Genomic DNA, 27,286 nt, shown 5'->3' with positions numbered 1-27,286 from the left:
AAAAATTGCTCTTTTTCTTCAATAAAAAATATGTTTGCTAGGAAGAGAAATGACATTCCCATGAAATTGAAATCTGTATATTATATTATATTATATTTCAACTATAATTTTTAGTAAACTTTCCTTCATTTGTTGTGCCGAACTACGGTTACTAGTATTAGTAGGATTCAAACCTTTTTTTGATTCTTTTTTCAGTTTCTTTATCTGGCAAGACCACTGTGAGTTCCCAGTATCTTCAGGCTAGGCTATTTTTTTAAAATCTTAACAGCCATTTAACTTTTTAAACCTAAAATTTTCTAAGACATTAAAATATAACAGTTTGCCACATAAAGAAATATCTTAGGAAGCAAAATGATATTGAGAGGCTTCAAAACAGAAGATCTTTGTGGGCATTTAAAATACCAAGAAATTGCAAGGTTCTGGTGAAGAGCAGGCTAGTTAAATTGGAGAAGTCAAAGCAAGATACCCCTTTTGTATTGATGTGCCATCTACTGAAAGCTAGTAGACATTAGTCCTAAGTAGCTAACGGTGAACCTCTGGTACCGACTTCCCTGAAGCACTGCAATAGGAAGAGGAAGAAGAAACTTGTAAAAGAAACCCTCAGGGATTCCCCTTGTGATCCCTTTAATCCCTGAATTGTCAGACCACATGGAAAATAACAGAGCTGTGTAGTTCTGAGACTTAAGTGATATTATCTTTTTAGAAGAAAATACCAGGCCTTTTTATATATCTGGGAAAAAAGAGGTTATGTGTTCAGTATAGAGAAGAGTGGCCTTGAGTCTGATATATGTATATGTTTTCATTTTAATATATTGCTATTATTTATGACTAAGTAGGTTGCACCTGTAGGAAAAAAAATTATAAGCAATGTTTTATTTACCTTCCTTAAAACAGATGATTCAACGAGAAGCAGATGTGAAAAGCAAGGTAACTGCAGTGGCATTGACAGACTCTGTTCACAATGTGTGGCATCAAGAAGCTGGCAAAACCGTTCGAGAATGGATGAGAGAGGTGAGACTTGGCTTCTTTCAGTGCTGAGATGAATGGGCGTGAACCTTTATATCTTGAGCCTCCACCAATTTGTATCACCTCTCCCCTCTACCTTTCTTTCTCAAGGTAGAAGACTGAAAGGGAATCAAAAATACTAGATGTGGTTAAAATAAGCATAGAAAACCCTTCAGAAGAACGACTGCTCTGTGAAAGCACACCCAACCCCCTTGGCTGTCTATAGAATACTATGTACGTGTGCAGGGTTCGTTAGGAACTTTGGAGATTCTCACTCCTGATGTTTAGTGTATCCGTCAGCTATTTGCATTGGTGCTTCTTAATCAGAAGAAAGAAGCTTGAAGTACACGCGTCTTGTGCTTCTCTCCTTGACAGGTGTCAGGGTGCACCACTCTTCAGTGGATTGGCTACTACTGCCAGTAGGGGGAGATGCAATTAAAAAGCTGAACTAGGATTGAGCCAGACCCTTGAGCTAGAGAAGCCAGGAGCTGGCTGAGGTCCAGCGTCAGGCTAAAGCTTCTGTCTGCACCTCCTAAAGACTGGCAAACCTGGAAGCTCACAAAGCTCACTGGACTGCTCCCAGCAGTTTTGTTTTTCCCTCTCAGACCATTATTTCTCTTCTTCCTATTGCAGGCACCTGGCTGAAATACATATATTTCATATATATAGAGAGAGAGAGAGATGTTTACTTTTGCATATATTTTTACTTTTACGTCATATATATTAACTTTTTTGATATTACAAGCAACTGACATCAGCTACCCCATGCTATGGTAATTATTTAGTCTGATCGTTTGCTTCCATTTATGTGAATGAGCTGGTTGACTTTCCTAGTTTTCTCTCAGTGTTTGTTATACAAGATCCACGTGTCCCTTCAGCTGACCACTCCCCATAGGATTGTGTAGAGGGTCAGTCCTCATTGTGCACTGTAAGGACCAGCGAGTTTATGTTGTAAGAGAACCTTGAGTAAATAGATGGATCTATGTAATCCCACAGTAGTGCTATAATATCATCAATCTTTGTCACTCTTGCTGCTGTTCTAGTCCTCATAATACCATAAAAGTAGAAAGCTGGATTTTTAAATCTGTTCTAACATGCTGGCTGCTTTTCCTATTTTTCCTTCCACAGTGTAGCTGCATTCTTAGTTGCGTTTTCCAAAGTTCTCAACTTCTTCAAAAGGAAATTTAGTGTACGTTGATTATATTTTTAAATGCTATTTATGTGTCCAAATGGATACTTACACAGCTCCCAGCATTATCTAAGTAGTAGGATTACTAAATGAGCTGTTAGTAACTTTTGTCGTGTACTTACTACTATGGAATTTCGTACTTGGCCCAAATTAGAAACACCCATGTTTTCATCATTTTTTTTTTTTTTTTGACAGGCAGAGTTAGACAGTGAGAGAGAGAGACAGAGAGAGAAAAGTCTTCCTTTTCCATTGGTTCACCCCCCCAAGTGGCCGCTACGGCTGGCGCCTTGCAACTGGAGCACTGTGCCGATCCAAAGCCAGGAGCCAGGTTCTTCCTCCTCATCTCCCATGTGGGTACAGGGCCCAAGGATCTGGGCCATCCTCCACTGCACTCCCGGGCCACAGTAGAGAGCTGGCCTGGAAGAGGGGCAACCGGGACAGAATCCGGCACCCCAACCAGGACTAGAACCTGAGGTGCCGGCGCCACAGGCAGAGGATTAGCCTAGTGAGCTGCGGCGCCGGCCTCATCATTTTCTTAACTGGGAGTTTTTCATGTAAGTCTCATTCCAGGTGTGATAAATATAACAAAAAAATATTTATATTTGCTTTTTAAGTCTCTCTAAGGTTGGATTTGGTGTCTCCTTCAAAAATCAGTGCACATTACTCTGCATTTTTCATTTAACAAAGATATGCAACAGTCAAATTTAATATTAATTTAATCAAAGCCCCCGTTTATTCCTCTGCAAGCATTGCTTTTATGAAATTTGTAAGATTTTATAAATGTCCTGGTTCTTGAATATTTCTGTCAGTTCCATCCATTATGCCTTAGGAAAGCAGCATGAAGAGTTTTGTATTCTGACTTAAGCAAATTGAAACCCCAGCTCAATCCCTTTTACCTAGCTGTTTAGTCTTAGGCAAGTTATTTAATCTCTTTGAGATTCAGTTTTCTCATCTGTAAAATATAAAACCCATCTGGCAAACATGATTGGGAAATAACATATGTAAAGAAATAGCACAGTTGTTGGCACTTGAAACAAGTTCTGTAAATTACACCTTTTTCTAGTGTTACCTTCTCCCTGATATACATGAACTATAAGCTCCTTTTTCTTTTATGAATTAGTTGCATATTGAGAATATCTTTCAAAAAGGAAGAATGACATACTGGAAATAATTTAGAAGAAGCAGAACTAAGTTTTGATGACTCTGGCTTAGTCACTCTCTAAGTGCATCAATAATTAAGGATATAACATTTATCAGCTCCATTGCTAAAACTTTTTGTCTTGGACCAGCGATTCCATCTTTGGGGGCCTGTGTCATAACTGTGAGTTAGAAACAATAAAATAATTTGTATTGCATCTTCTTCATGAACTACCTTAAGAATTAATTATGTGATGATCAAGAAGAATCCTTGAAGAGCCAATTGTACTACATAAAAAATGAGATGTGTTACTATAGGAAAATGAGATATATTGCTGTAATATCCCAGAGACAAACATTATCAGATTATTTTGATGGAGCTTTGAAACTATCCCTGCTCAGGGCTCTTCCTCAAAATGAGAACAAAAAGGGGAGGGTGTGATAGCCCACGTCAGACGCCCTGGGAATCCAACCATGTGTGTGACCTGTGGTCAAGAAGATTTCAGCGTGATGTGGCAAAAGAGGAGTCCAGTGTTTCCTCACACTTGGGATGAACCTCCAGCCCTTTCCTTTCTTGTTTTTTAGTCCTGACCCACTCTGCAATCTCCCTGAAATAACCAAGCAAGCAGCTCTGGATTACAGGAAACAGAAAGGGTTGTGTCCAGGAGCATGGGTGTTGGAAGAAGGGTGTGGATGGATAAACTTTGTGTCCCTCAGCCTCTCATTTCTCTGCCACCTCCTCCTCTCGCTTCATTTGGAATCAAAAAACTGAAATAGTTTGCAAATATCCCTCCCAAGAAAAACACCACAGGGATGAAGGTCGAAGGGGCCACTTTTGGCAATTTCTGAAAGTGAAACCTACTCCCAACTGAAAGACCAAGCGTGGGCACTAAGGCAGCCTCATGAGGAGTACAGAGTGACTGAAAGCTGCTACCAGAGGCACTTCTTCCTCAAGCTCCGGGTCTGTCAGGGCCTGGCAGGCAAATATGGTTTCCTGACTTGTAATCCTGCCTCTCAGTGTCCCCAGCCCAGCCAGCTGCTAGATTCTTCATGAGCAGTTGGAACCCTTTCTATCACCGTTCAGCTCACAGTGTAGGCCCTAGAAATGCAACTTGGTCCCCGTCTTCATAGCTGTGCTTGTTTGAGGGCATACAGCCTTCCATGGGAACCATCAACATCTATGGCAATGATTCCTAACTCAGACACACTAAAAATGAACAGAAGACTAGGCTCAATCAGAGCAGCAAGCAGCTCCAAATACCTCCCAACACCCTGCATAGGAATAACTACTACCTACTTTCCTTTTAAGTATGATGAACTAAGCTCTAAGCTTTGTATTTAAAAAAACTAATTCATTTTCGATCTACCCTGAAAACCTGTCAGCCCCTTGGTTTACATGTCAGAGGTAGGTGCTCAGCACTGTGGCCTCTGGGCCCTTTTAATCTATATCATTAGCTCCCAACTTGGATTTAACAAAGAGGAAAATTTACAACCCCAGGAATCTGTGGTCGTAATCTCAGAATAAAAAGACATTTTGGCTGAAGACATTCAGCTTTAAGAAATGCTCACCACCTTGCCTGTTAGCTTTCCTTTTGCCTTCCAAATCTGAGAGACACTGATCGTGTGGATCTGTCCCCGTCTGCTGGCCCTGCCCCAGGGCTTCTTCCTCTGTGCAGGCTGCATGGTGATGGAGAGGGCCACAGGGCAGACTCAAGCCTGGCACTGCTGGCACCCCTGGCCCAAGTGCCTTGTTCCTACTCGAGACACCACAGAATAAGCACTCAGGGCTGTCAGTGCACTCCTTTCATGCTTTGAATTTCAGAAGGGGTTTCCTCCTGGTCTGCCTGTGTCCCCTCATGGGACACTTCAGTACTGTTCTTCTCAGCTGAAGAACTTGAGTAGGCTACAAATTGGGGCATTGAAAAAGAGGATAGATAAGGATTAGAAAGACTGTGAGAGAGATTTGTTTCCTACACGACAGAAGCATCTCAGAATTGGGAGTTAGATTTGGTAAGATGGACTTCGATCAGACTGAATTCATTTGTAATGGCTGTATGCCTTACATTCCTTATATTTTCCAGTTTGTTTGTGTTATCTTATTCATTGTGCTTTATTCTATTACAAACAGCTTCAGACTTCTGTCCTTGTCTCTCTCTATTTTTCCCATGTCATAAAAATGCCTTAGTACATGGCGCCTCCATACACAGTTGCACACACACATTCTTCAAAACTATAGTACCAAATCTCTGCAGTCCTTCACAGGCTCTTATCATTCCACAGAACTTTGGAGCATATTCACTTTCACTGTAGAGTGTTTAACTTGCATCTGATTTTTATGAGAGAGCAAAGCCTTAAACATCTGGCCTAGATAAAAACTGAAATTTCAAAATCATAAAATGTCAACCTGTATTTTGCTTTAAGTGTTTGAGTTAAGGTGACCTGTAAAAAATGGCCCAAAGTTCATTTTTTCCAGCTTTTTAAAGTCAATAATAAGTTAAAAATGATTAATCAACTGCTTATTATAATATGCCATCACTTTTATTAATACTCAAAAATCCTGTAAGACATGGTTTTACATATGTGAAATGTAGGTGAGCAGTATTAAGACTGACATATCACCTGGGTAATAGCCGACTTTCATCAGATGTGGAGGTTACTAGGAGGATGAATAATAATTAAAATATATACCTAATCGCTGCCTGTCTGTTGGCAGTGCTAATTGCTGTCATTGAAAAGACTGAATTGTTTAAGAAAAAGATAGAGAAAGAGAAAGTCATTCTTCATTGAAGCTATCTCCCTGTATCATTGGGAGCCTATTTTTAGTACCTATAGAAGTCATGATTTTTGAATTTATTAAGGGCTGTGATGAATGATAAAACAAATCATCCATTTACATATCTTGACACTGCTTTGGAGAATACTTATTTCTTACAAGCAAGTGTCACATTGTATATAAAAGCTGGCTAATTGTGTGCTAATCTTCCGCATTATCTAGAACTCTCTGATGTGTATTCTATCAATGGTAATATTAATTTTACTTATTTCAAATGTATGAAATATCTTCTAAAACCCGGTTTCCTTTATAATTTCTACTCTCTCACATTGTATGATTTTGCATTCAGCTGCTAATTAAGATTAGGAGTGCATATTATAGAATATGTATCCACTTTAAACCCGTGAGCTTTTGTTACATGTCGAAAATACTAATATTTTAGCCATTTTAAATGTAAAAAGAACGAAAGCATTTAAGAACATTACTCGATGTTGTGTTTGTTTTCATGTTTTTTTCCTCCTACTCAGTTCAATAGTTTCATTGATCCACTGTTTCTTACAAAAATCTGCCATGCTTTGTGAACTTCACTTTCTAATCTCATACAGCAACCCTTCCTTTATGTTATTTCTGCTCTCCCTGGTCCCACAACAGTAGGGTTGCCTTGACAAATCTATTCAAAAGCCATTCCTCGGCCTTTATTGGTGGGGACTGGGGCCTTTGAAATTCTCTCCTCACTGCAACACAGCTGACATCTTCTTCCAGACAGAATGAATTAAGGAAATACAATAAGACACTTGATCTACCAGTCAAGGATCTTTCCATAGTGAGGACGGATTCCATGGTGCACAACCAGGGCAGCAAGCATCTAAAAATACACAATACATGCTTGTTTATCAGAATAGCAATCGCCGATTTTTCCAACATGATTGATGGGATGATTTCTTTTAAAATAAAATCTGTCTGGAAATTCATTGTGTATGTGTGTCTTTGTGTGTCTGTGTGTGCTAAGAAGTTTTTTTAAAAATCATGTGACGTTAATCACATTTTTTAAGCCACACTCCAACCACAGCCTTAAAATATATTAAAGGGATATAGACTGTTTTTACTTCATTGGTCTGAATTGTAAATCATCAAACCTTAGAAATTGATCTCTAATATTGAAGGCTTTGTGTCCTCAGACACACAGCTACAATTCACCAGGTTGTTTTCCTTTATAACTATTTTCATACTGCCTCCATTGAAGCAGATCAAAGTAAAAACTAAAAGAGTATATGTGTATGGGCCAGATTTGAGAAATACATACAACATACAATGTAGTTCTGTAATAGAGTTTAGAAATTAACTATTCCTTCATGTGTTCAAATAAATAACTTTTTCCACTCAAAAAGTAAAAAATGGACACCTTTTTCCAGTTTTCCTTAACTATGATGCTTTTGTTTATTTCTTGAAAGTATATACCTTCTCTTGAAAGTATATTGCATCATGGTGCATAGAAGGTTATGTGCCATTTAAAGGTCAGCACAGATGTATGCTGAACCGTAAAAGATAAACTTTTTTTCAGAATCATGTTAGTCTCGTGTAATTACTAAGTGTTTACATAAGAAAAAAATCTAGGTGTATAGAAAATAAATTGAATATACTTGCAGTGGTTGATTTTATAGTGTAAATTAATCTCTCCAGCCTAAATATTTGGAATTATCATGAATTCTGTTTCTACAGTGTTGTCTTTGTTACATTACAGAACTGTTGTAACTGGGTCTCTAGCTCAGAACCATTGGATACCTCAGTGGAGTCCATGCTGCCAGACTGCCCCAGAGTTTCTGCAGGTATGTTTTTGATGCGAGTATATGGTTTGTTGTTTGTTTGTCATTTGGGTTTTTGTTGTTGCTGATATTTTAAGGCTGAGAATATGTTAAATGAGATGTAGATTCTATTTTTGACTTGTTCTGCCTTCAGTTGTTGGATGAATTATTGATAATGTACAGTATTAGTCCAATCTGCTATCAGAAATTTGTTTAGTTTAAAATGCTCACCAACAAACTCAGTGAGATAGACAGGTGAAACAATTCAGAATTAATGCAGACAGTTGCTGTTGGAGCTTATGGAGGTGAGATATACATATATAAGTACCTGAAAGACTGAGTGGCCATATGCTGTTTGACTGGAAAGTTGTCTGTGATTGAGTTCCCACTCATCAAGGCTATTGTGTGGCCTAGAGTCTTTAGAAAAAAATTTGGTCATGCAAAGATTTTAGCCAGTATTAGTGTGTTAAGATTTGGATTGTAGAAAGACAGTCAAGATGGCCTCATAAGAGTAAGGAGCAAGGAGCAAGGACGGGAATGGATCTGAAGATGTTCACAGGGAACAAAGGCACGACTGGCCTAACTGTATGGGAAGGAAGGGAATGAAGAGGTGGGTGCCTCGCAAAGCAGTTGGGCTCCAGGAAGTTTAGAGATGGATTACTGATTTCCAGCCTATAGGATTTTTACTAGAGTCTCTAGGTAAGAGAATAACATTTGTCATTGCTTTCTGAGTTTGACTTTCACAGTTCCCAAACAATTTGGATAGTAATACAAAGTGAGCGGAGGTATCTGGTTATGATTAATAATCTAAAATGGGCTTCTGCCGGCGCCACGGCTCACTAGGCTAGTCCTCCGCCTTGCGGCGCCGGCACACCAGGTTCTAGTCCCGGTCGGGGCGCCAGATTCTGTCCCAGTTGCCCCTCTTCCAAGCCAGCTCTCTGCTGTGGCCAGGGAGTGCAGTGGAGGATGGCCCAAGTCCTTGGGCCCTGCACCCATGGGAGACCAGGATAAGCACCTGGCTCCTGCCATCGGATCAGCGCCGTGCACCGGCCACAGCAGCCATTGGAGGGTAATCACAAAGTGATCCAGACAATGAGTAAAAACCAACGGCAAAAGGAAGACCTTTCTCTCGGCCTCTCTCTCTCACTGTCCACTCTGCCTGTCAAAAAAAAAAAAAAAAGTAAAATGGGCTTCTTCTGGCTGTAGATTCTGGAGAATGAGCAGAAGTTTGGAACACAGGCTACTCTATGTAATGATGATCATGACAACTTAATCACTAAATAAAATTGCAAATATGTAAAGGAAATCATTCAGATTCTAGGTAAAGCATGCTTATTATAACTAGATGTCACCATCATCAATATATAAATTTCAGCTAATCTGCACTATCATTGTAGCTAAATTTTATAGGTTAGGTAAGGGTTCAGTCAGAGTTATGGACCCTCTAGGGGTAGATGATACAATATGTATACATATATATGGGGGTTGTGGGTGTGTGCAGATATACAATCAGTTTTCATTATTACTGTAGTTCTGTTCTGTGAAGTTGCTGAGGGCACCGAATTAGCAAACACTGATTCATTGCTCCTAGGGGAAATACAAGGTTGGATTCCTGTGAGGCTCTGTACACATTCTTTGTCAACCAGTCTTTAACCTTTTTATTTAAAGACATCTTACTTAATATGTGTGATTTATTCCCATTAAACTCTTGGCCAATGGTACTGCAGCTCATGACAGAATAAAGCTCACTGAACACATACATTTTCATCATCAGACACATCACAGCCTTGTTGTGCTTGGGAATACTTCAGCATTACATGTGGGGGCCATTTCAAACAGTGAAATCACCACAAAAGCACAAAATATGAAAAATATAGCAATAAGTAATCTGTGCGAAGGATAACTGTTCTGCGATATGAGAGCTGAAACAAGAAAAGAGTATGGCCTTGCTTCACCTCAACTAGAAATGGTGACTCAAATTTTTTTGCCATACTGCACATAGCCTAATCTGTAAATGATGGCAAAAGTGCCACGAGTATTGATTGTGGGGTTGCAAACAAATTTTGGAGAATAGGTGAACTCACCAGTTTAGAATCAACAAATAAGGAAGACAGACTGAGTGTCAGAAAGGATTTGTTGCTGGTATCTGACCAGAGGTGGTTAAGCAGTCTGCGTAAGGATATTGACTTTACATCTCATGCTGGATGGAGCTGGAGTCACAGAGCAGGCAGGTGCTAGGGGAAGATATTGTAAAGGGGCAGAGAGCTGGAATGATCTAGAACCCATAAGCAGGAGCTGGTGTTCATGAAGAAGGGAATGGACTGTAGCCTGTGTCAGTTCTTACTGCCTCTGTCTTTGATTTCTGTGCATGTACTGTAGCAGCCTGTGCCATGTCAGGGAGTTAAGCATACACACACCTGCTCCAGGAGTCAGAGATGCCAGAGCTCTGAGGATCCGGAGGAAGGTGGAGCAGATGCCATCTTCGCTGTTGCCGGCTGCCACAAAGTGATCCAGACAATGAGTGAAAGCCTGTGTGATCCAGAAACGGCTTGCTGCTTCACTCTTTTTTAAAAAAATTTTGATCAAAAAACAAGACTTGTACATTTTTATAGGGTAGAGTGCAATTTTTCAACACTTGGACATAGCATAAGCCAACCCATTCAGCCAACCAGCCTTTTATTTCCTTATCTTGTCTTTCTGTTTGGAGCCTGCCGGCTCCTCCCATCAGTTCCTTATACAGTAGGTAGCACGTCGCTGTGAGCCATGTTGCTCCACTGTTCTGTGGAACCCTAGCACTTGCTATTTTGAGCTGTGTAGTGGTACCTGTTATTCACCCTCCCTCAACTCCCACTCCTCTGCCCTCTGTAGTTTCTAGTAGTCACTGTCCTGAGTTCAGCAGGTCAACTTTTTTTTTTTTAACTTCTACATATTAAAGAGAACCTGGAGTATTTGTCTTTCAGGGTCTAGCTTATTTCACTTAACATAGTAATCTCTAGTTCCATCTGTTTTGCTGCAAATGACCAAATTTCTTTCTTTTTATGGCTGAGTAATACGCCAGTGTGTGTATATCCCACAGTTTCTTTATCCATTCATCCATCAGTGGACACTTAGGCTAATTCTTTATCTTGGCAATTCTGAATAGTGCCATAAGGAACAGGAGAATGCAGCAGTCTTTCAGCATATTTTCGTTCCCTTGGCTTATATTCCTCATCGGAGGACATTGGGTCATATATGGTAGCTCTAGTGTAAGTTTTTGATCAACCTCTGTATGGCTTCCTTACATAATGGTATACTAACTCACATCTCTGACAGTAGCATTTAAGGGTCCCTTTCTTCTGCATCCTTGCCAACACTTGTTTTTTGATTTTTGTTCATATCCATTTGAACTGGAATGAAATGATATCATTGTGGTTTTGATTTATGTTTTCATGATGACTAGTGACACTCAGCATTTTTTCCATGTATTTGTTGGTCATTTCTGCTTGTTTTTTTTTCTGTAAGAAATATCTGTTTAGATCCTTTTCCCACTTAATACTTGAAACCTCCAAATGTGGCACTGGTGTTGTGCCACACTGGGCTAAGCCACCACCTGTGATGCTGGTGCAGTTTGTGTCCCAGCTGCTCCACTTCCAGTCCAGCTCCCAGCTAATGGCCTGAGAAAAGAAGCAGAAAATGGCCCAAGTGCCTGGGCCTCTGCCACCCATGTGGGAGATCCAGATGAAACTCCTGGCTCCTGGCTTCAGCTTAGCCCCAGCCCTGGCCATTGCAAACACTTGGGGAGTGAACGAGTGAATGGAAGACCTCTCTCAGCACACACTCTCTCTCTCTTTCTCATGAATAAATCCTTTTTAAAAATAAAGTAAACCCCAAAATGTACCCTGCAAAAAAATCCTTTTTGTATCATCCAAACAAGAAACATACAGGAGGGGTTGGTGATGTGGTATAGCAAATAATGCCACCACTTGCAACACTGGCATCCCAATATGAGGGTCATTTCATATCCCAGCTGCTCCACTTCCAATCCAGCTCCCTGCTAATGGCCTGGGAAAGCAACAGAGGATGGCCAGAGTGGTTGGGCCCCTACACCCACATGGGAAACCCAGATGAAGCTCATGACTCTTGGCTTTGGCCTGGCCCAACCTTGGCTGTTGCAGCCATCTGGGAAGTGAATCAGCAGGTGGAAGACCTCTATATCTCTTTGTGTCTCCCACTCTCTGTAACTCTGAATTTCAAGTAAATAAATAAATCTTTAAAAAGAAAGAAAGAAACATATAGGAAAAGGAATTCTGGGAAATATAGTTCAATGTAGCCAAAATGACACATTAAAAAGCTGCCACAATCTACCCCTTGCCAAGTTGGCACTTGTTTAGATCTTGAAACAGATTTAATCTCCCAATAAAGTCATGTGTCTCCTAACATGATACAGCTGTCCCATGTCCAACTGAACACATACTTTTCCTTTCCCCAGAAAAAAGTGCAAAGTCCCTTTATTGTTCTTGGCAGAGTTTCGTTCTTCTCACCTTTGATATCTTGTAATTTAAATACTGAAAGATAGAATTAATTGCTATTGACGTATCTTGCATTAGATGATAAGTGTATAAGAGATAAGATAAAAAAAGTATACACACAAGAACTCTTCATATTACAATAGAGAAAAATACTATTATATTCCTCATTTTTGCATCTGATCGTAGTTGCAGCTGATCTTTATAACTGAGTTTGAGTCTGACGGGGAGAATTGATAGGAGGCTGGGTACCCACGTAGGACTGTGAGGTACCCCCAGCCTCTCAACTCATCACAGGTTCTGGGGCTCAAACCATCAATGCAGAGCACACATAGGCAGCAGGCCCTGGGAATGTCTACCTCTCTGTGGAAAGGACAGGCTAGTTGGGGGAAGCAGATCATCTGCAACCTGTGACTGTGTGAGCCTGTGTGCTGAGACTGTGGGAACTCTGTAACTACACAAGAAGGCACAGGGTATAGCTGGGTCTCTGGATGGTCACTGTGTGTGGTGCCAAACGTTCAGAGCTCCCTGATTGCTTAGGGTGGGTCACGGCAGTGGGATCCATGCTGCCCTGAGGATTGCTCAGATCCTTTGTGAGGTGCATGCAGCAGCATGGGTGCGTGTTGTGCCCACTCTGGGCTAACCTTGGGCATTTATCACTTTGGAAAAGAGGAGGTGACAGTGTGATTATGCAGAGATGATCATGCACTCCAACCTGCTGACAAGAGGACTTGATGACTTGGGTGTCACCCTGGATACTCACCCTACCCTGGACCAGAACGTCCTGGAACACCCAGCACACACCTCTGCACACTTACTGAATGAGCACTCTAGTAAGCCACAGAGGTTTAGTTCAAAGATAAAAGCCATCAGAGTTGAAAGCCAAAAAGTATTTCCACAAATACTTAAAAATACTTTAAAAATAAATGCAGAAATTCAAGAAACAAGAATAAGGAAGAAAATATGACTACCCCAAACTTCAAAATTGGAATGTGAATAAAAAGACATTGAAGAAATGCCTGAAATGGAATTCAAAAGATTAATCATTGGATTACTCAGAAGCAGTGAGAAGCAAATTCATAAGTTAAAGAAGTCCATACATGACATGGAAGAAAAATTCTCCAATGTGATTGAGATTTTGAAAAGAAATCTGAAATACTAGAAATGAAGAATTCAGTATGTGACATTAAAATTTCAATGGAATGCCTTAACAACGACTTGTGAGGGAGAAGAAAGAATATCCAACCTAGAAGACAAATCTTTGGAAACTTCTCCACCAAAAGAAAAAAAAAAAAAAAGAAAAGAAAAAGGGAGAGAGAAGAAGAAGAAAGTACAAAAAAAATTAAGAAAGGTATTGAAGATTTATGGGATATTATCAAACGACCCAACATCCAGGTCTTAGGAGTTCCTGAAGGTGTGGAAAGGGAGAATGTACTAGAAGGCCTATTCAGTGAAATAATTACAGAAAACATTCCTAACTTGGAGAAAGAAAGGGACATTTGAATACATGGGGTACATAGAATTCCTAACAGACATGGCCTGAAAAGATCTTCACCACAACACATTGAAGTCAGACTTTAAACAGCAAAACATAAAAGATTCTAAATGTGCATGAGAGAAATGGCAGATTATATTCAGAGGATCTCCAGTTAGACTCAAAACTGACTTCTCATAAGAAACCCAGCAGTCTAGGAGAGAATGGAGAGACATAGTCCAAGTCTTAAAAGTCAACCCAGAACACTGTATGCTGCAAAGCTCTCATTTATGGATGAAGGTGAAATAAAGACCTATAACAATCAGAAGTTGGAAGAATTTGCCACCGCTCGTCCAGCTTTACAAAAGATGCTTAAGTATGTGCTATACACCAAAACACAACACAAAAAGATAGTCATCATTATGAAATGTGAAGGGAGAAAATCTCCCAGTAAAAGTACAAAAGAATCCAAAGCAAACAATAGGACTATTTATGTAAAAATGGCAGGGCCAAGTCATTACTTATCAATGGTAACCTTGAATGTAAGTGGCCTCAACTCTCCAGTTAAAAGATACAGACTGAAAAAAAAAAGATACAGACTGGCTGAATGGATTAAAAAACAAAACTCATCTATTTGCTGCTTATAAGAAACACACCTCACCAACAAAGATACCTCAGACTGAAAGCGAAAAGACGGAAAAAGATATTCCATGCTAATGGAAAGCAAAAATGGGCAGATGTAGCCACCTAATATCAGACAAAATAGATTTTAACACAAAAACTGTTAAGCGAGATGAAGAAGTGCACTATGTAATGATTAGGAGACCCATTCAACAGGAAGATGTGACTGTAATAAGTATATATGCCCCAATGCCCAGGGTGCCTGGCTACTTATAACAAATATTGATAGATCTAAAGGGACACATAGACTTCAATACAATTGCAATGGAGGACTTCAACACCCCACTTTCATCAATTGACAGATAAACTAGGCAGAAAATCAACAAAGAAACACAAAGCTAATCTACACTATGGACCAAATGGACCTAACATATCTACAGAACCTTTCATCCCATAGTTGCATAATATACATTATTTTCATCAGTACTTGGAACTTTTTCTTGCATAGAGCATATGCTAGGCCAAAAAGCAAGTCTCAGCAAATTCAAAAAATCAAAATCTTATTATGCCTCTTTTCTGACCACAATGGAATGAAGTTGGAAATTAACAACTCAAGAATCTCTAGAACATATTAAAACACATGGAGACTGAACAACATGCTCCTGAATGAACAGTGGGTCATAGAATAAATCAAAAAGGAAATAAAAAAATTTCTGGAAATGACTGAAGATGACAATACAATGTATCAAAACTTATAGGAGACAACAAAAGTAGCATTAAGAGGAAAGGTTACAGCAATTGGTGCCTACATCAAGAAACTGGAAAGGCACCAAATGAATGATCAGTTTATCTCAAGGACCTGGAACACAACAACAAATAAACCCAAAATTAGTAAAAGGAAAGAAGTAATTAAAACTAGAAAAGAAATAAAAAATAGAAACAAAAAATGCAAAAGATCAGTGAAAGGAAGAGTTGGTTTTTAAAAAAAAAAAATCAACAAATTTGATACAGTATTGGCCCAACTAACAAGAAAAAAAAAGAGGAGGAAAAGACCCAAAGCAAATCAGAGATGAAAAAGGAAATGTAACAGATACCACAGAAATACAAAGAATCAGAAGGAGTTACTAGAAAGAGCTATATGCCAACAAATTAGAAAATGGATAGATTCCTGGACATTTACAATCTACCAAAATTTAGTCATGAAGACATAGAAAACATAAACAGACCAATAACCTAGATGGAGATTGAAACAGTATCATAGACACTCCCAACGAAGAAGAGGCCAGAACCAGATGGCTTCATGGCTGAATTCTACCAGACTTTTAAAAAGAACTAATTCCCATTCTTCTTAAGCTATTCAAAACAATTGACAGGGAATCTTATCAAATTGCTTCTATGAGGCCAGCATCACCTTAAATCCTAAATGAGAAAAAGATACAACAGAAAACTATAAACAAATATCCCTGATGAACATAGATGCAAAACTCCTCAACAAAATACTAACTTACCAAATCCAACAACACGAAAGAAAGAAAGAAAGAAAGAAAGAAAGAAAGAAAGAAAGAAAGAAAGAAAGAAAGAAAGATAGATAGAAAGATAGAAAGATTCTTCACTCAGACCAAGTGAGATTTATCCCTGGTATGCAGGGATGGTTCAACATTTGAAAATCAATCAATGTGATACATCACATTAACAAACTCTAGAATAAACCAATATGATTATCTCAATAGATACAGAAAAGCATTTGATAAAATACAACATCTTTTCATGATGAAAACCTTAAGCAAATTGGGTATAGATGGAACATTCCTCAGACAATTTATGACAAACCCACTGCCAGCATCTAATTTAATGGGGAAGCATTGGAAGCATTTCCACCAAGATCTGGAAACAGACAAGGATTTCCACTTTCACAATTGCTGTTCAATATAGTCCAGGAAGTTTTAGCCAGAGCCATTAGGCAAGAGAAAGAAATCAAAGAGATATAAATTGGAAAGGAGGAAATCAAGCTATCACAATTTGCAAATGACATATTCTAAATATAGGGGAACCAAAAGTTTACACTGAGAGACTATTAGAACTCAGAAAAGAGTTTGGTAAAGTGACAGAATATAAAAGTAACACACAAAAATCAATAGCCTTTGTATACACAGACAATGCCATGGTGGAGAAAGTACTTCTAAGATCAGTCGCATTCATGATAGCTATAGAAAAAAAATTGAACACCTTGGAATACATTTAACCAGGAAGGTGGAAGATCTTTATGATGAAAGTTACAAAATATTAGAGAAAGAAATAGAAGAAGACACAGAAAATGGCAAAGTCTCCCATGTTTGTGGATTAGAAGAATTAATATCATCAAAATGTCCATTTTACCAAAAATAACTTACAGATTCAATGCAATCCCAATCAGAATACCAAGGACATTCTTCTCAGATCTAGAAAATATGATGGTAAAAATCATATGGAGGCCGGTGCTGTGGCTCAATAGGCTAATCCTCCGCCTTGCGGTGCCAGCACAACAGGTTCTAGTCCCGGTCGGGGCGCCGGATTCTGTCGCGGTTGCCCCTCTTCCAGGCCAGCTCTCTGCTGTGGCCAGGGAGTGCAGTGGAGGATGGCCCAAGTACTTGGGCCCTGCACCCAATGGGAGACCAGGAGAAGCACCTGGCTCCTGCCATCAGCACGGTGCGCCGGCCGCAGCGCGCCAGCCGTGGCGGCCATTGGAGGATGAACCAACGGCAAAGGAAGACCTTTCTCTCTGTCTCTCTCTCTCACTGTCCAGTCTGCCTGTCAAAAAAAAAATCATATGGAAACACAGGAGACCCTAAAAGCCTGAAACAATCTTATGCAACAAAAGCAAAGCTGGAGGCATCACAATACCAGATTTTAAGACATACGACAGAGCAGTTATGATCAAAGCAGCCTGGTACTTGCACAAAAATAAACATTTAGACCAATGGAACAGAATAAAAACTCAGAAATCAATTCACACATCTACAACCAACTAATCTTTGACAGAGGAACTAAAATCACTCCCTGGAGAAAGCACAGTCTTTTTCACAAATGGTGCTGGGGCAATTGGATCTCTGCATGCAGAAATATAAAACAATACCCCTACTTAACACCTTATACAAAAATCAACTAAAATGTATCAAGGATATAAATCTTCAAACCATTACCATCCAATTACTAAAGGAGAACTTTGGGGAAACTCTTCAAGACATTGGCATAAGCAAAGACTCCTTGGAAAAGACCCCAGAATCATAGGCAGTCAAAGCCAAATGAGATTATATCAAGCTGAGAAGCTTCTGCACTACAAAAGAAACACTCAGCAAAGTGAACAGACAACCAACAGAATGGGAGAAAACTATGAAACCAATAAACGATCAATTTCCAGATTCCATAAAGAGCTCAAGAAACTCATCAAAACGGCAGTCAAGTTAAGAAATAGGCAAAGGACTTGAACAGGCATTTTTCAAAAGAGGAACTTCAAATGGCCAACAGGCACATGAAAAAATGCTCAGGATCACTAGCCATCAGGGAAGTGCAAATCAAAACCACAATGAGGTTTCACCTCACCCCCGTTAGAATGGCTCTCATACAGAAAGCAATGAACAATAAATCTTGGTGTCCACTGTTGGTGGAAATGTACACTTGTACAGCCATTTTGGAAGACAGTGTGGAGATATCTCAGAAACTTGAAAATATATCTGTCAAATGACACAACAATCCCACTGCTGGGAATTTACCCAAAGGAAATGAAAGCATATGAAACAGTTATCTATACCCCCATGTTTATGCAGCTTAATTCACAATAGTTAAGATATGGAATCAACCATATGTCCATTAACTGATGACAAGGTAAATAAATTATGGTATATATACACTATGGAATACTACTTAGCCATAAAAACTGAAATCCTGTATTTTGGGGAAAAAAAGTGTATGCAACTGGAGACCATTGTATTTAGTGAAATAATCCAATCCCAAAAAGACAAATACTGTATGTTATCCCTGATCTGTGGTAACTGATAGAGTAACAAAGACATAATGTATAGGGATAAAATTGACATTTTGAGAATCAGTGATTATTTACAGCCCTTGTCTGCTTTCAAGGAACAATGTTTGTTTTTCTTACTATTTGTTGAACTCTTTACTTAGTGTAGGGTTAATCTTATGCGTATAATGTAAACTGAAAGTAGATCATTGTAAAAATTAACAGTGGGAATAGGGGAAGAAGGAGGAGGAAGTGTGGGAGCATGGGCAGAAGGGAGGGGAGGGTGGGAAGTATCACTCTGTTCCTAAATCTGTATGTAGGAAATACATGAAGTTTGTATACCTTAAATAAAATTTTAAAAAAGAGGGAAAGAGTTTATTTCACCCTCTGTCAAGCCTGCTGCTTAAGGATACTTGTCATTGCAGCAGATGCTTGGCAGACCTTGGGTCCTTTCTTGTCTTCTTCCTTGCTTGCTCCAGTGGAAGTTAGCTGCCATGTTGTAGACTTCTCTGCGAAGAGCCCAAGTGACAAGGAACTGGTGATCCTGGCCGGGAGCCACTAAGGACCTGAGTTCTGCCAGCAGCTACATGAGTGACCTTTCCCCAGGCCGAACCTGAGTTGATTGCAGCCTCACCCAACATCTTGACTGTAGCCTTCTGAGAGCCCCTCAGCCAGAGTCACCCAGCTAAACCATGTTCAGATTTTGGACTCACAAAAACTGTGAGGTGACAGATGTGTGTTGTTTTAAGCTGACAAGTTTTGGGTTTATTTGTCCCACAGCAGTGGATAGCTAAGATAATGGGTTTAAACTTCAGTTCTGGTTGGGACTAAATCTATAAGGCTCGTTCTCACTCTTTCATAAAGAGGTGCTTATAAGCTCATTGAAGACCATTCATTTATACCCTTGGTTCCCCATATCTAATTAGATTTTGCTCTGCAATTTATCAGAAATATTTTTTCTTCATGATGATACTCGGTCTTATTTGTCATCTTTATTAATCAGCCTTTCTCTTAGTTTTTTTCTTAGGACAGAACTTGCTTCTCTGTATAACCTCCTGTTCCCTGTGGCATTTTGTCCCAAAAGATTTGACCTAGATAAGATGAAGATTTCAGACACACTCCCCAGCAGAGATCCATTTATTCCTCATGTATTTATTGAGCACTTCCTATGTTGCACACACTGTTCTAGAAGCTGAAGACAGCAGTAAACAAGAGTTCATCATATCTGGCTTTTCCCCTAGAAATTAAAAAAGTGGAGGGTTGTTCCTTGGCCCTGTTCTGGTGGGTAGGTTCTTCCATTATTGAAGCTGCCATCAAGATTAGTTTGTATCAAATAAGAAAAGTTGGCCAGCACAGTTTCCACATCTGCTTATAAAAATTCAATTGTTTTTCAATCAAAATCTGTGGTCTCCCTCAAAATAAAGTCCTTAAAAATATTGGAATATGTATCTGATAAGATCAAAGAAGGTTAATTCACTAAATACAAAAAAGAAAAGAAAAAGAATCCAGAGATAATAGACTGAGCTGGCTGTGACGATGAAACAATTTCATGAAGTTGATGGTATGAATTGGAGTGGTGGCAATGGGAATGAGGACGAGAGGTGAGCTCTGACACATAGCACCCAGGAAGTATCCACACTCCTTGATGGTCAAGAGATGGAAAACAGAGGCTAGGGGAAAGGGAGGAGGCCAAAGTGCACTCCAAGGTAAGTAACTGGGATGGTGAAAATATCGTTACCAGAAGCAGAGGAGCTGGAGGGGGCAGTCAGTCAAAGGCAAGAGATAATGAAATTGTTTTATGACCCATTTGATTGAGGTGAGGGCAGGAAATTAAAATGGGAACAACATAAGAATGTTGGAACACCTGAATTTCTCTGATCAATAATCCTGTTATCTATAATTTAAAATGTTAATATTATTTGGAGATCTCAACATGTGTACCAACCACAAATTAGTAATGTATGTTCAGGCTGAACATTAAGTTTCATGCAGTCCTTTTCATTTTCCAGCTTGCTAAATTGTAAAGTTTATTTCTTAAATTATGATATACTTTTATCTTTTTACTGAAAGTTTCTCAGGGACAACAGTGAAATTCCCTATTAAAAACGCATACTCATTGAATGCTAAACTTTTCCTTTTATAACTAAATCTGTTTGCCTTTATAAAAATATTGCTTATGATAACTTCATTTTATGAATGTTATTTACTTGCATATATTCAATTTAAAAGCAGATTCCAATAAATTTTTACTTACAATATTGATAATTATTTTCAGAGAAGTCATATTGTTTTTATTTTTTTGAAGCAACTATAACTGAACATCTCCACATGTAAAAATTGGCAATGTTGTACCTTATGCTTAAAGTGAAGCCAGAATTTTCTGTTACTGTAACATAGAGCAAATGGTAGATATTTGAAAGATCTTGAAACCAAGTCAAATGACTGCTTCCCCACTCCTCTTTGTTTGTAAAATTGGTCACTTGAATACACTGCTAAAGTAGGCCAGTTGAGTACACCATCACCCAGAGAATGATGTCATCAGCTAATAGGATCAATGTTTATTTGATAGTCCATATTCTGGTTGTTTGTTATAAAATGACAATAGCAATTATCTGCCTCACTTATCTTATAGAAATATTAGAAGGACAATTTTATAATTTCTGGAGGTACATTTGAAGTCCATTAGAAGGATAACACTAAAAATGTGGTGTGGTGCCAGATATTCTCATTAGGCATTTTAGAGCTTAACACTATCATTCCTTTTTTTTTAACTTTTATTTAATAAATATAAATTTCAAAAAGTACAGCTTTTGGATTACAGTGGCTTCCCCCGCCCCCATAACTTCCCTTCCACCCACAACCCTCCCATCTCCCACTCCCTCTCCCATTCCATTCACCTCAAGATTCATTTTCAATTATCTTTATATACAGAAGGTCAATTTAGTATATATTAAGTAAAGATTTCAACCATTTGCACCCACACAGAAACACAAAGTGTAAAGTACTGTTTGAGTACTAGTTGTAGCATTAATTTACACTGCACAACACATTAAGAAAAGAGATCCTACATGGGGAGTAAGTGCACAGGGACTCCTGTTGTTGACTTAACAGTTGACACTCTTGTTTATGGCATTGGTAATCACCCGAGGTTCTTGTCATGGATTGCCAAGGCTATGGAAGCCTTTTGAGTTTGCCAACTCTGATCATATTTAGACAAGGCCATAGTCAAAGTGGAAGTTCTCTCCTCCCTTCAGAGAAAGGTACCTCCTTCTTTGATGGCCCATTCTTTCCACTGGGATCTCACTCACAGAGATCTTTCATTTAGGTTTTTTTTTTTTTTTTTCCAGAGTGTCTTGGCTTTCCATGCCTAAAATACTCTCATGGGCTCTTCAGCCAGATCCGAATGCCTTAAGGGCTGATTCTGAGGCCAGAGTGCTGTTTAGGACATCTGCCATTCTATGTGTCTGCTGTGTATCCCGCTTCCCATGTTGGATCGTTCTCTCCCTTTTTAATTCTATCAGTTAGTATTAGCAGACACTAGTCTTGTTTATGTGATCCCTTTGACTCTTAATCCTTTCATTATGATCAATTGTGAACTGAAACTGATTTAAAACTGTTATAAATTACTGTAATACAATAGGACTGAAAAGGCATTTTCACTCAGAAATATTCTCACATTTTTTTGGCTCTAGTTCTACTTATTGATAACAATGTGTTTATTCATGTTTTCCTGTGTTCTTTGTGACATTAATAAGAGTCAATAAATATTACACTAAAGCCAGAGCCACAGAAAGATGGAAAATATGATGAAGAAATCAAAAGGCTAACTATGAGTTGAAAGAAAAATGTTCATTGAGCATAGAAATTTGGAAACAATAAGGCTGAGAGAGCTGTTGGGGGAGAAATGAAGGTGAATTTGGAAATGATCTTGTGTGGCGTGCTTCTCCTTCGGGATGGCTAACATAGCTAATACAACTTCATGTGTAAGGAAGTATTCCCCAGGCTGAAAGGAAATAGACAAGGTTATGGAGCACTGATGTCTGCTGACTTCTCCCAAGGGTGACCAGCTTGCACGGACTGGCACGTGACTGACAGAACACTGCCCAACTGCTCCCACCTGGGGCTGCATCTGAGCAGACTCCCATGTTGAAGGTGATTCCTCAGTACCCTGTGGGTGTGCTCATTCTGTCTTCACTGGGTGCCAGGTCCAGCTCCAGGGGCCTGGGAATCCTCTGTGAACTACGACAGATAACAGTACCACACAGAAGTTGCATCCTAGGAGGGGAGCCCAACTGTGCACAAGGCAAATAAGGAAAGGAAGAGAATGTGTAATGCATGAAAGTATGGGGGGAGAGGATCTGGGTTTTTAGGTAGGTGGGCAGCGTGTTGAGAAGATGGCATTCCTTCCTTCTGGTCCTAATCTTCCCCTACCTCCTGCTGATAAAGACAGGATTTGCCTGTCTGACTTCGGAGAGCCTTTTGCTAGACTGTCGAGTACCTCAGTGTGAAATCTGCACCCTGCTTCCCTCCCAGCGATCTCTTGTTCTGGGTCCTTGAAAACCTGACCTTTCTCCTTGAACCCACTTTGTCAGTCCTATTCCTGAGGTGGCACACGTAGGAAGGTATAACATCTGTCCAGCACTCCACAATTCACTGGCAAATTGCTTGTGTCTCTAGGGGTCTGAATGGAGTCTTGCACCCTAAACCCTTTCATTCTGACTTGAAGGATGAGGGGATCCTGACTCCTGTGACCGTGTGGCTCCAGGCACCAGGATAAAAAACTCCACCGTGTCATTTGTCTACATGCCTTTAAGGGAAGACCCGAATGTGGATTCCCTAAAATTGGGTTGTCTGGATGTCTGACGCCCATCATGGTATTTTCTCCCAGAACTTTTATCCATCACATGTTCTTTGCCTCTGACCAGGCTTAGCCAGGCTTTCCTATTTCAGCTTACCTAGAACTCTTGAAATAAATCTTGCCATCTTATAGTGGGAATGCAAAAAATGAAATTAAATTTTAAAAAAGAAAAAGGAAGTCAAACATTGTATCTATCTTACGTACGGGTTAAGAACTAAACTTGAAAAGTGCTGCATTTTAGATGGGCCTTTCTTGGTTTTTGGAGGTAGCAGCAGGGGCCACTGAGAATACGTTCCTAACTGCCAAGCCCATTTCTTCCCCGAAACACACAGGGTAGTCAGCAATCACTTGGTGAATTTGAATTGTCGACGGCCTGCTAATCTAACCCTAATTTTTCTTTGCTTAAATAGTCCAGATTGACTGTTTACACTGACTGAGCTTACTGAGTATTTGCTAAATATTCTCTTCACTGTATTGCAGAAAATACCGCTCAAGGACATGACACTAAGTTCTATCTCTTCTTTGTTAGTGAATAATCACTTCCTTCTAAAGACAGCAGTGGAAAATCAACAGTAATTGCCTCTAGAATGTGGTGTCATTCAGAATGTGTAGACAAGTTGAGTTGTCTAATATGTTTTTAGACACAGCTCAAATTAATTAGGTAATTGAAAATCTATACTCTGCCTTGTAAGCAGATCTTAGAATTCAAGGCATGTTAGCATATATGATACTGTACAGGGTTTGATTGCATGTACTGCTAAAGAATTGTATCTTTCCTGTCTCCATTGTAAAGATATGTTCTAATCTTCTTAGTGATGTTTTTGTTAATGAAATAGCACTTTTCAGGCAATTTTTGTTTATAACTGCAGTAATGGCCCTATAGCTTTACCCTGTCATCAGTGTCTCTGTTACTGTAAAAAAGGATATGCATTCTAAAAGTTGACCACCAGGAATTCTGTGTTTTCGGTGACTCGTTCATTAGAAATAGCTGGAATCAGGAACTCTGGGGAAATAATTGATGAGGAAATCAGTTAAGATAACTGGTATGGGGGAGGTGTTGTGGCACAGCGGGCTAGACCACCTTTTGCAATGCTAGTGTCCCACATCAGAGCAAAGGTTCAGAGCCTGGCTGCTCTGCTTCTGATCCAGCTCCCTGCTAATGTACCTGGCACGTGACTGACAGAACACTGCCCAATAGCAGCAGAAGGTAGCCCAAGTCCGTGGACCCCTGCTACACATGTGGCAACTCAGATAGGATTCTTGACTCCTGTCTTTTACCTGACTGAAGTTCCTGGCTGTTACGGCTGTTTAAGGAGTGAACTAGTGAATGGAAGATCTATTTCTCTCTTTCTTCCTCTTTCACTCTGCCTTTCAAATAAATAAAATAAGTATTTTAAAAAAAATAACATAAATATGAAATATTCGTCTTCAAGGTCATTAACGTTTGTCCTAATTATATATATATAGTCGGGTCTGATATCATCCTGTGATTTGACTCTTTCAGTTTTACAGGGATCACAGTAGTTTAACTCACTGAAACATCTCACTGGGGACAAAAAAAGAGACTGAACTAGCCATCATGTTTTGTGAAGCTTTCTGAACCAATTTGTTAAAAATCCTTTGAAGAACTTGGCCAGAAAAATAGCATCTCTCCTCTTGCTCAGCCAACTTTTCTACTTAAGGATTAAAAAAAAAAAAAAAAAAAAAAGGAAAGCTGGAGCTGGCGCCATGAAGCGGGTTAAGCTGCCACCTGCAGTGCCGGCATCCCATATGAGCACTGGTTCGAGTCCCAGCTGCTCCACTTCCTATCCAGCTCCCTACTAATGGTTGGGGAAAGCAGTGGAAGATGACCCAAGTTCCTGGGCCCCTACCACCAACATGGGAGACCCAGAAGAAGCTCCTGGCTTTGGCCTGACCCAGCACTAGTCATTGCAGCCATTTGGGGAGTGAACCTCTCTTTCTCTCTTCCTCTGTCTCTGTAACTCTGCCTTTCAAATAAATAAAATAAATCTTTTTTAAAAACAAAAGTAAAACTAATTATTCTTGTAATACTTTAGGATAAATACTCTAACAATATGTATTTGTACTTGAAAATGACTATAAGTTTTTATGGAGGATCTATTACTTTTACAGCCCCCATTACTGTCTCATGACTATTAATTGCTGTGCTCATACTATTAGAAACAGTAAGTGTGGGACCAGTGGCACCTACGTCAGACATTTCACCCTGTTTGCTTCACTGTCCACCGTTCCCTTCCCCTTGTCACCTCTGTCAAGGTCATTGCCCTACGTGGGTGTCTGTGTCTCTGTAGTGAGTCTCTTGCTCTTGACTGATGTAGTCCCTACGTGCAACTCTTTTCGTACAGATTTGTCTGCCACGTCTCCCCACTCTGAGGCTACATCCTGCCAGCCTGTGTTTAACATCTGCCTTTCCCTGCCTGACCTGCATGGACTGCCTGGCTCACCTTGCCCTTCACTTCTCTTTGACCGTGGGCCGAGTGTCTCCCTCAGCCCAGAAGGTCTCTGTTGGCTCTGGGCTCCACATCACTGTCTGCTCTGCTTTCACCTGCCCTGCCTGCTCTGTCTGCCTTGTCACAGACAGTGACAGCAAGTCCCCAGTGATAAATCTGTGTTCTGGCAAAAGTACTCTCAAGTCATACCTCTTCATAGAAACTGTATTACTCTCTAGAAGTGATTTAGGACATCTAAAAGGGATGTTCTTTGGCACTGAAATGAGAATCAGAGTGAACATTAGGCACTGTAGTCATATGTATGGATTTCAGAAATTGTTACACCAACATAAAGTTTTCTTTTAATTCCATTTTCCCATGAAAGTTTTGAAGTATCCTCAAACCTAGGTCAAATATTTTCTTTTTAATTTTATGCTATGGTATTTTATTTTAATTTTTGATTTACACATAATATACATTTTTATGGTTTTATGGGCATGGGTAAACTTTTTCTGCCTAGAACCATTTGGATGTTTATAAAATCATTCACAGGCCATACAAAATTAACAACTTTTAAAAGCCCACTGTAGGTTTACTGAATTTCAAGTCCCACTCCACCTGCAGTTGCCTTGGCAGGGCCAGGCCAAATCATTTTTGAGGCTTTTATGTCCCACACACTAGACATTCCCCACCCCTGGGTAATGTTTCAATACATGGATACAGCACAAACTGACCAAATCAGATTACTGACATTTCTGTTTTCTTTTCTTAGTGTTTGGAGCCCATGAACTCCTCTCTTCTAGTTCTTCATGTAGTATAGTGACTGTAGTCACCCTACAAATATTTTTTACTTATAAAACCTCAAGGTGCTCTCAGTGGCTTATCAGCACTTTAAAAGCACAGGTATAGTTTTTGAAGTTTTTATTTCATCCTATTTCTTAATATATAGTTTTTTTTTAAAGAATGATAGTTCTATCTTATGATAAATTTTGAAGAATACATTGATTCATGATTTCACATGATAAATATGAAGGTTGGTTTAACTGATATGTAATATTTAAGTATTCTTTGAGATTTTTGACTAGTATTTCTGCCTGTAGAACCTGTTAATATCCCCTTCAGCCATACATATCTCACCCCAACTATTCAATGTATTATACCGATAAATAAAGAAATCATATACCAGCTAGTTTATATTTTTGAAAATTGCATGGCATAAAGGGAATTCAGTTATGTTACATAATTTTTTTAATTTCTAAAGGACTAAGGAAATAACTTGTTGAAAATCTGGGCAAAGAAGCATGCACATAATTTTAAGTGTTCTGGAGCAATGATTTCTATAAATGAGACTTTTTAAGAGCCCCTAAATTAAAATTTTTTAATAACCTGAAACCAATATTAACTTGAAGGTTCTTTCATTATTAGCTAATGTTTCAGAAGTTTCAAGAAAGCCCTGTGAAATTCCTCATATTTTT

General features: G+C 39.3%; 1 protein-coding gene across 12 annotated transcripts in view; it reads left to right on the top strand.

Annotated features, from left to right (window-relative positions):
- ARB2A (ARB2 cotranscriptional regulator A) overlaps nucleotides 1-27,286 on the top strand; it is a 472,110-nt gene that overhangs the window by 307,258 nt on the left and 137,566 nt on the right. For all 12 annotated transcript variants that reach the window (XM_008261940.4, XM_051853996.2, XM_051853992.2 and 9 more), the window contains 2 exons: nucleotides 895-1,011; nucleotides 7,846-7,930. In XM_008261940.4, the coding sequence (XP_008260162.1) occupies nucleotides 895-1,011; nucleotides 7,846-7,930 (202 nt within the window). The remainder of the gene's footprint in view (nucleotides 1-894; nucleotides 1,012-7,845; nucleotides 7,931-27,286) is intronic.

This window comes from Oryctolagus cuniculus, chromosome 14 (genome assembly GCF_964237555.1).
Source record: "Oryctolagus cuniculus chromosome 14, mOryCun1.1, whole genome shotgun sequence".
NCBI classification, from domain to species: Eukaryota; Metazoa; Chordata; class Mammalia; order Lagomorpha; family Leporidae; genus Oryctolagus; species Oryctolagus cuniculus.
The sequence above is the reverse complement of the archived record's forward strand: the minus strand, read 5'-3'. Positions and strand labels throughout refer to the sequence as shown.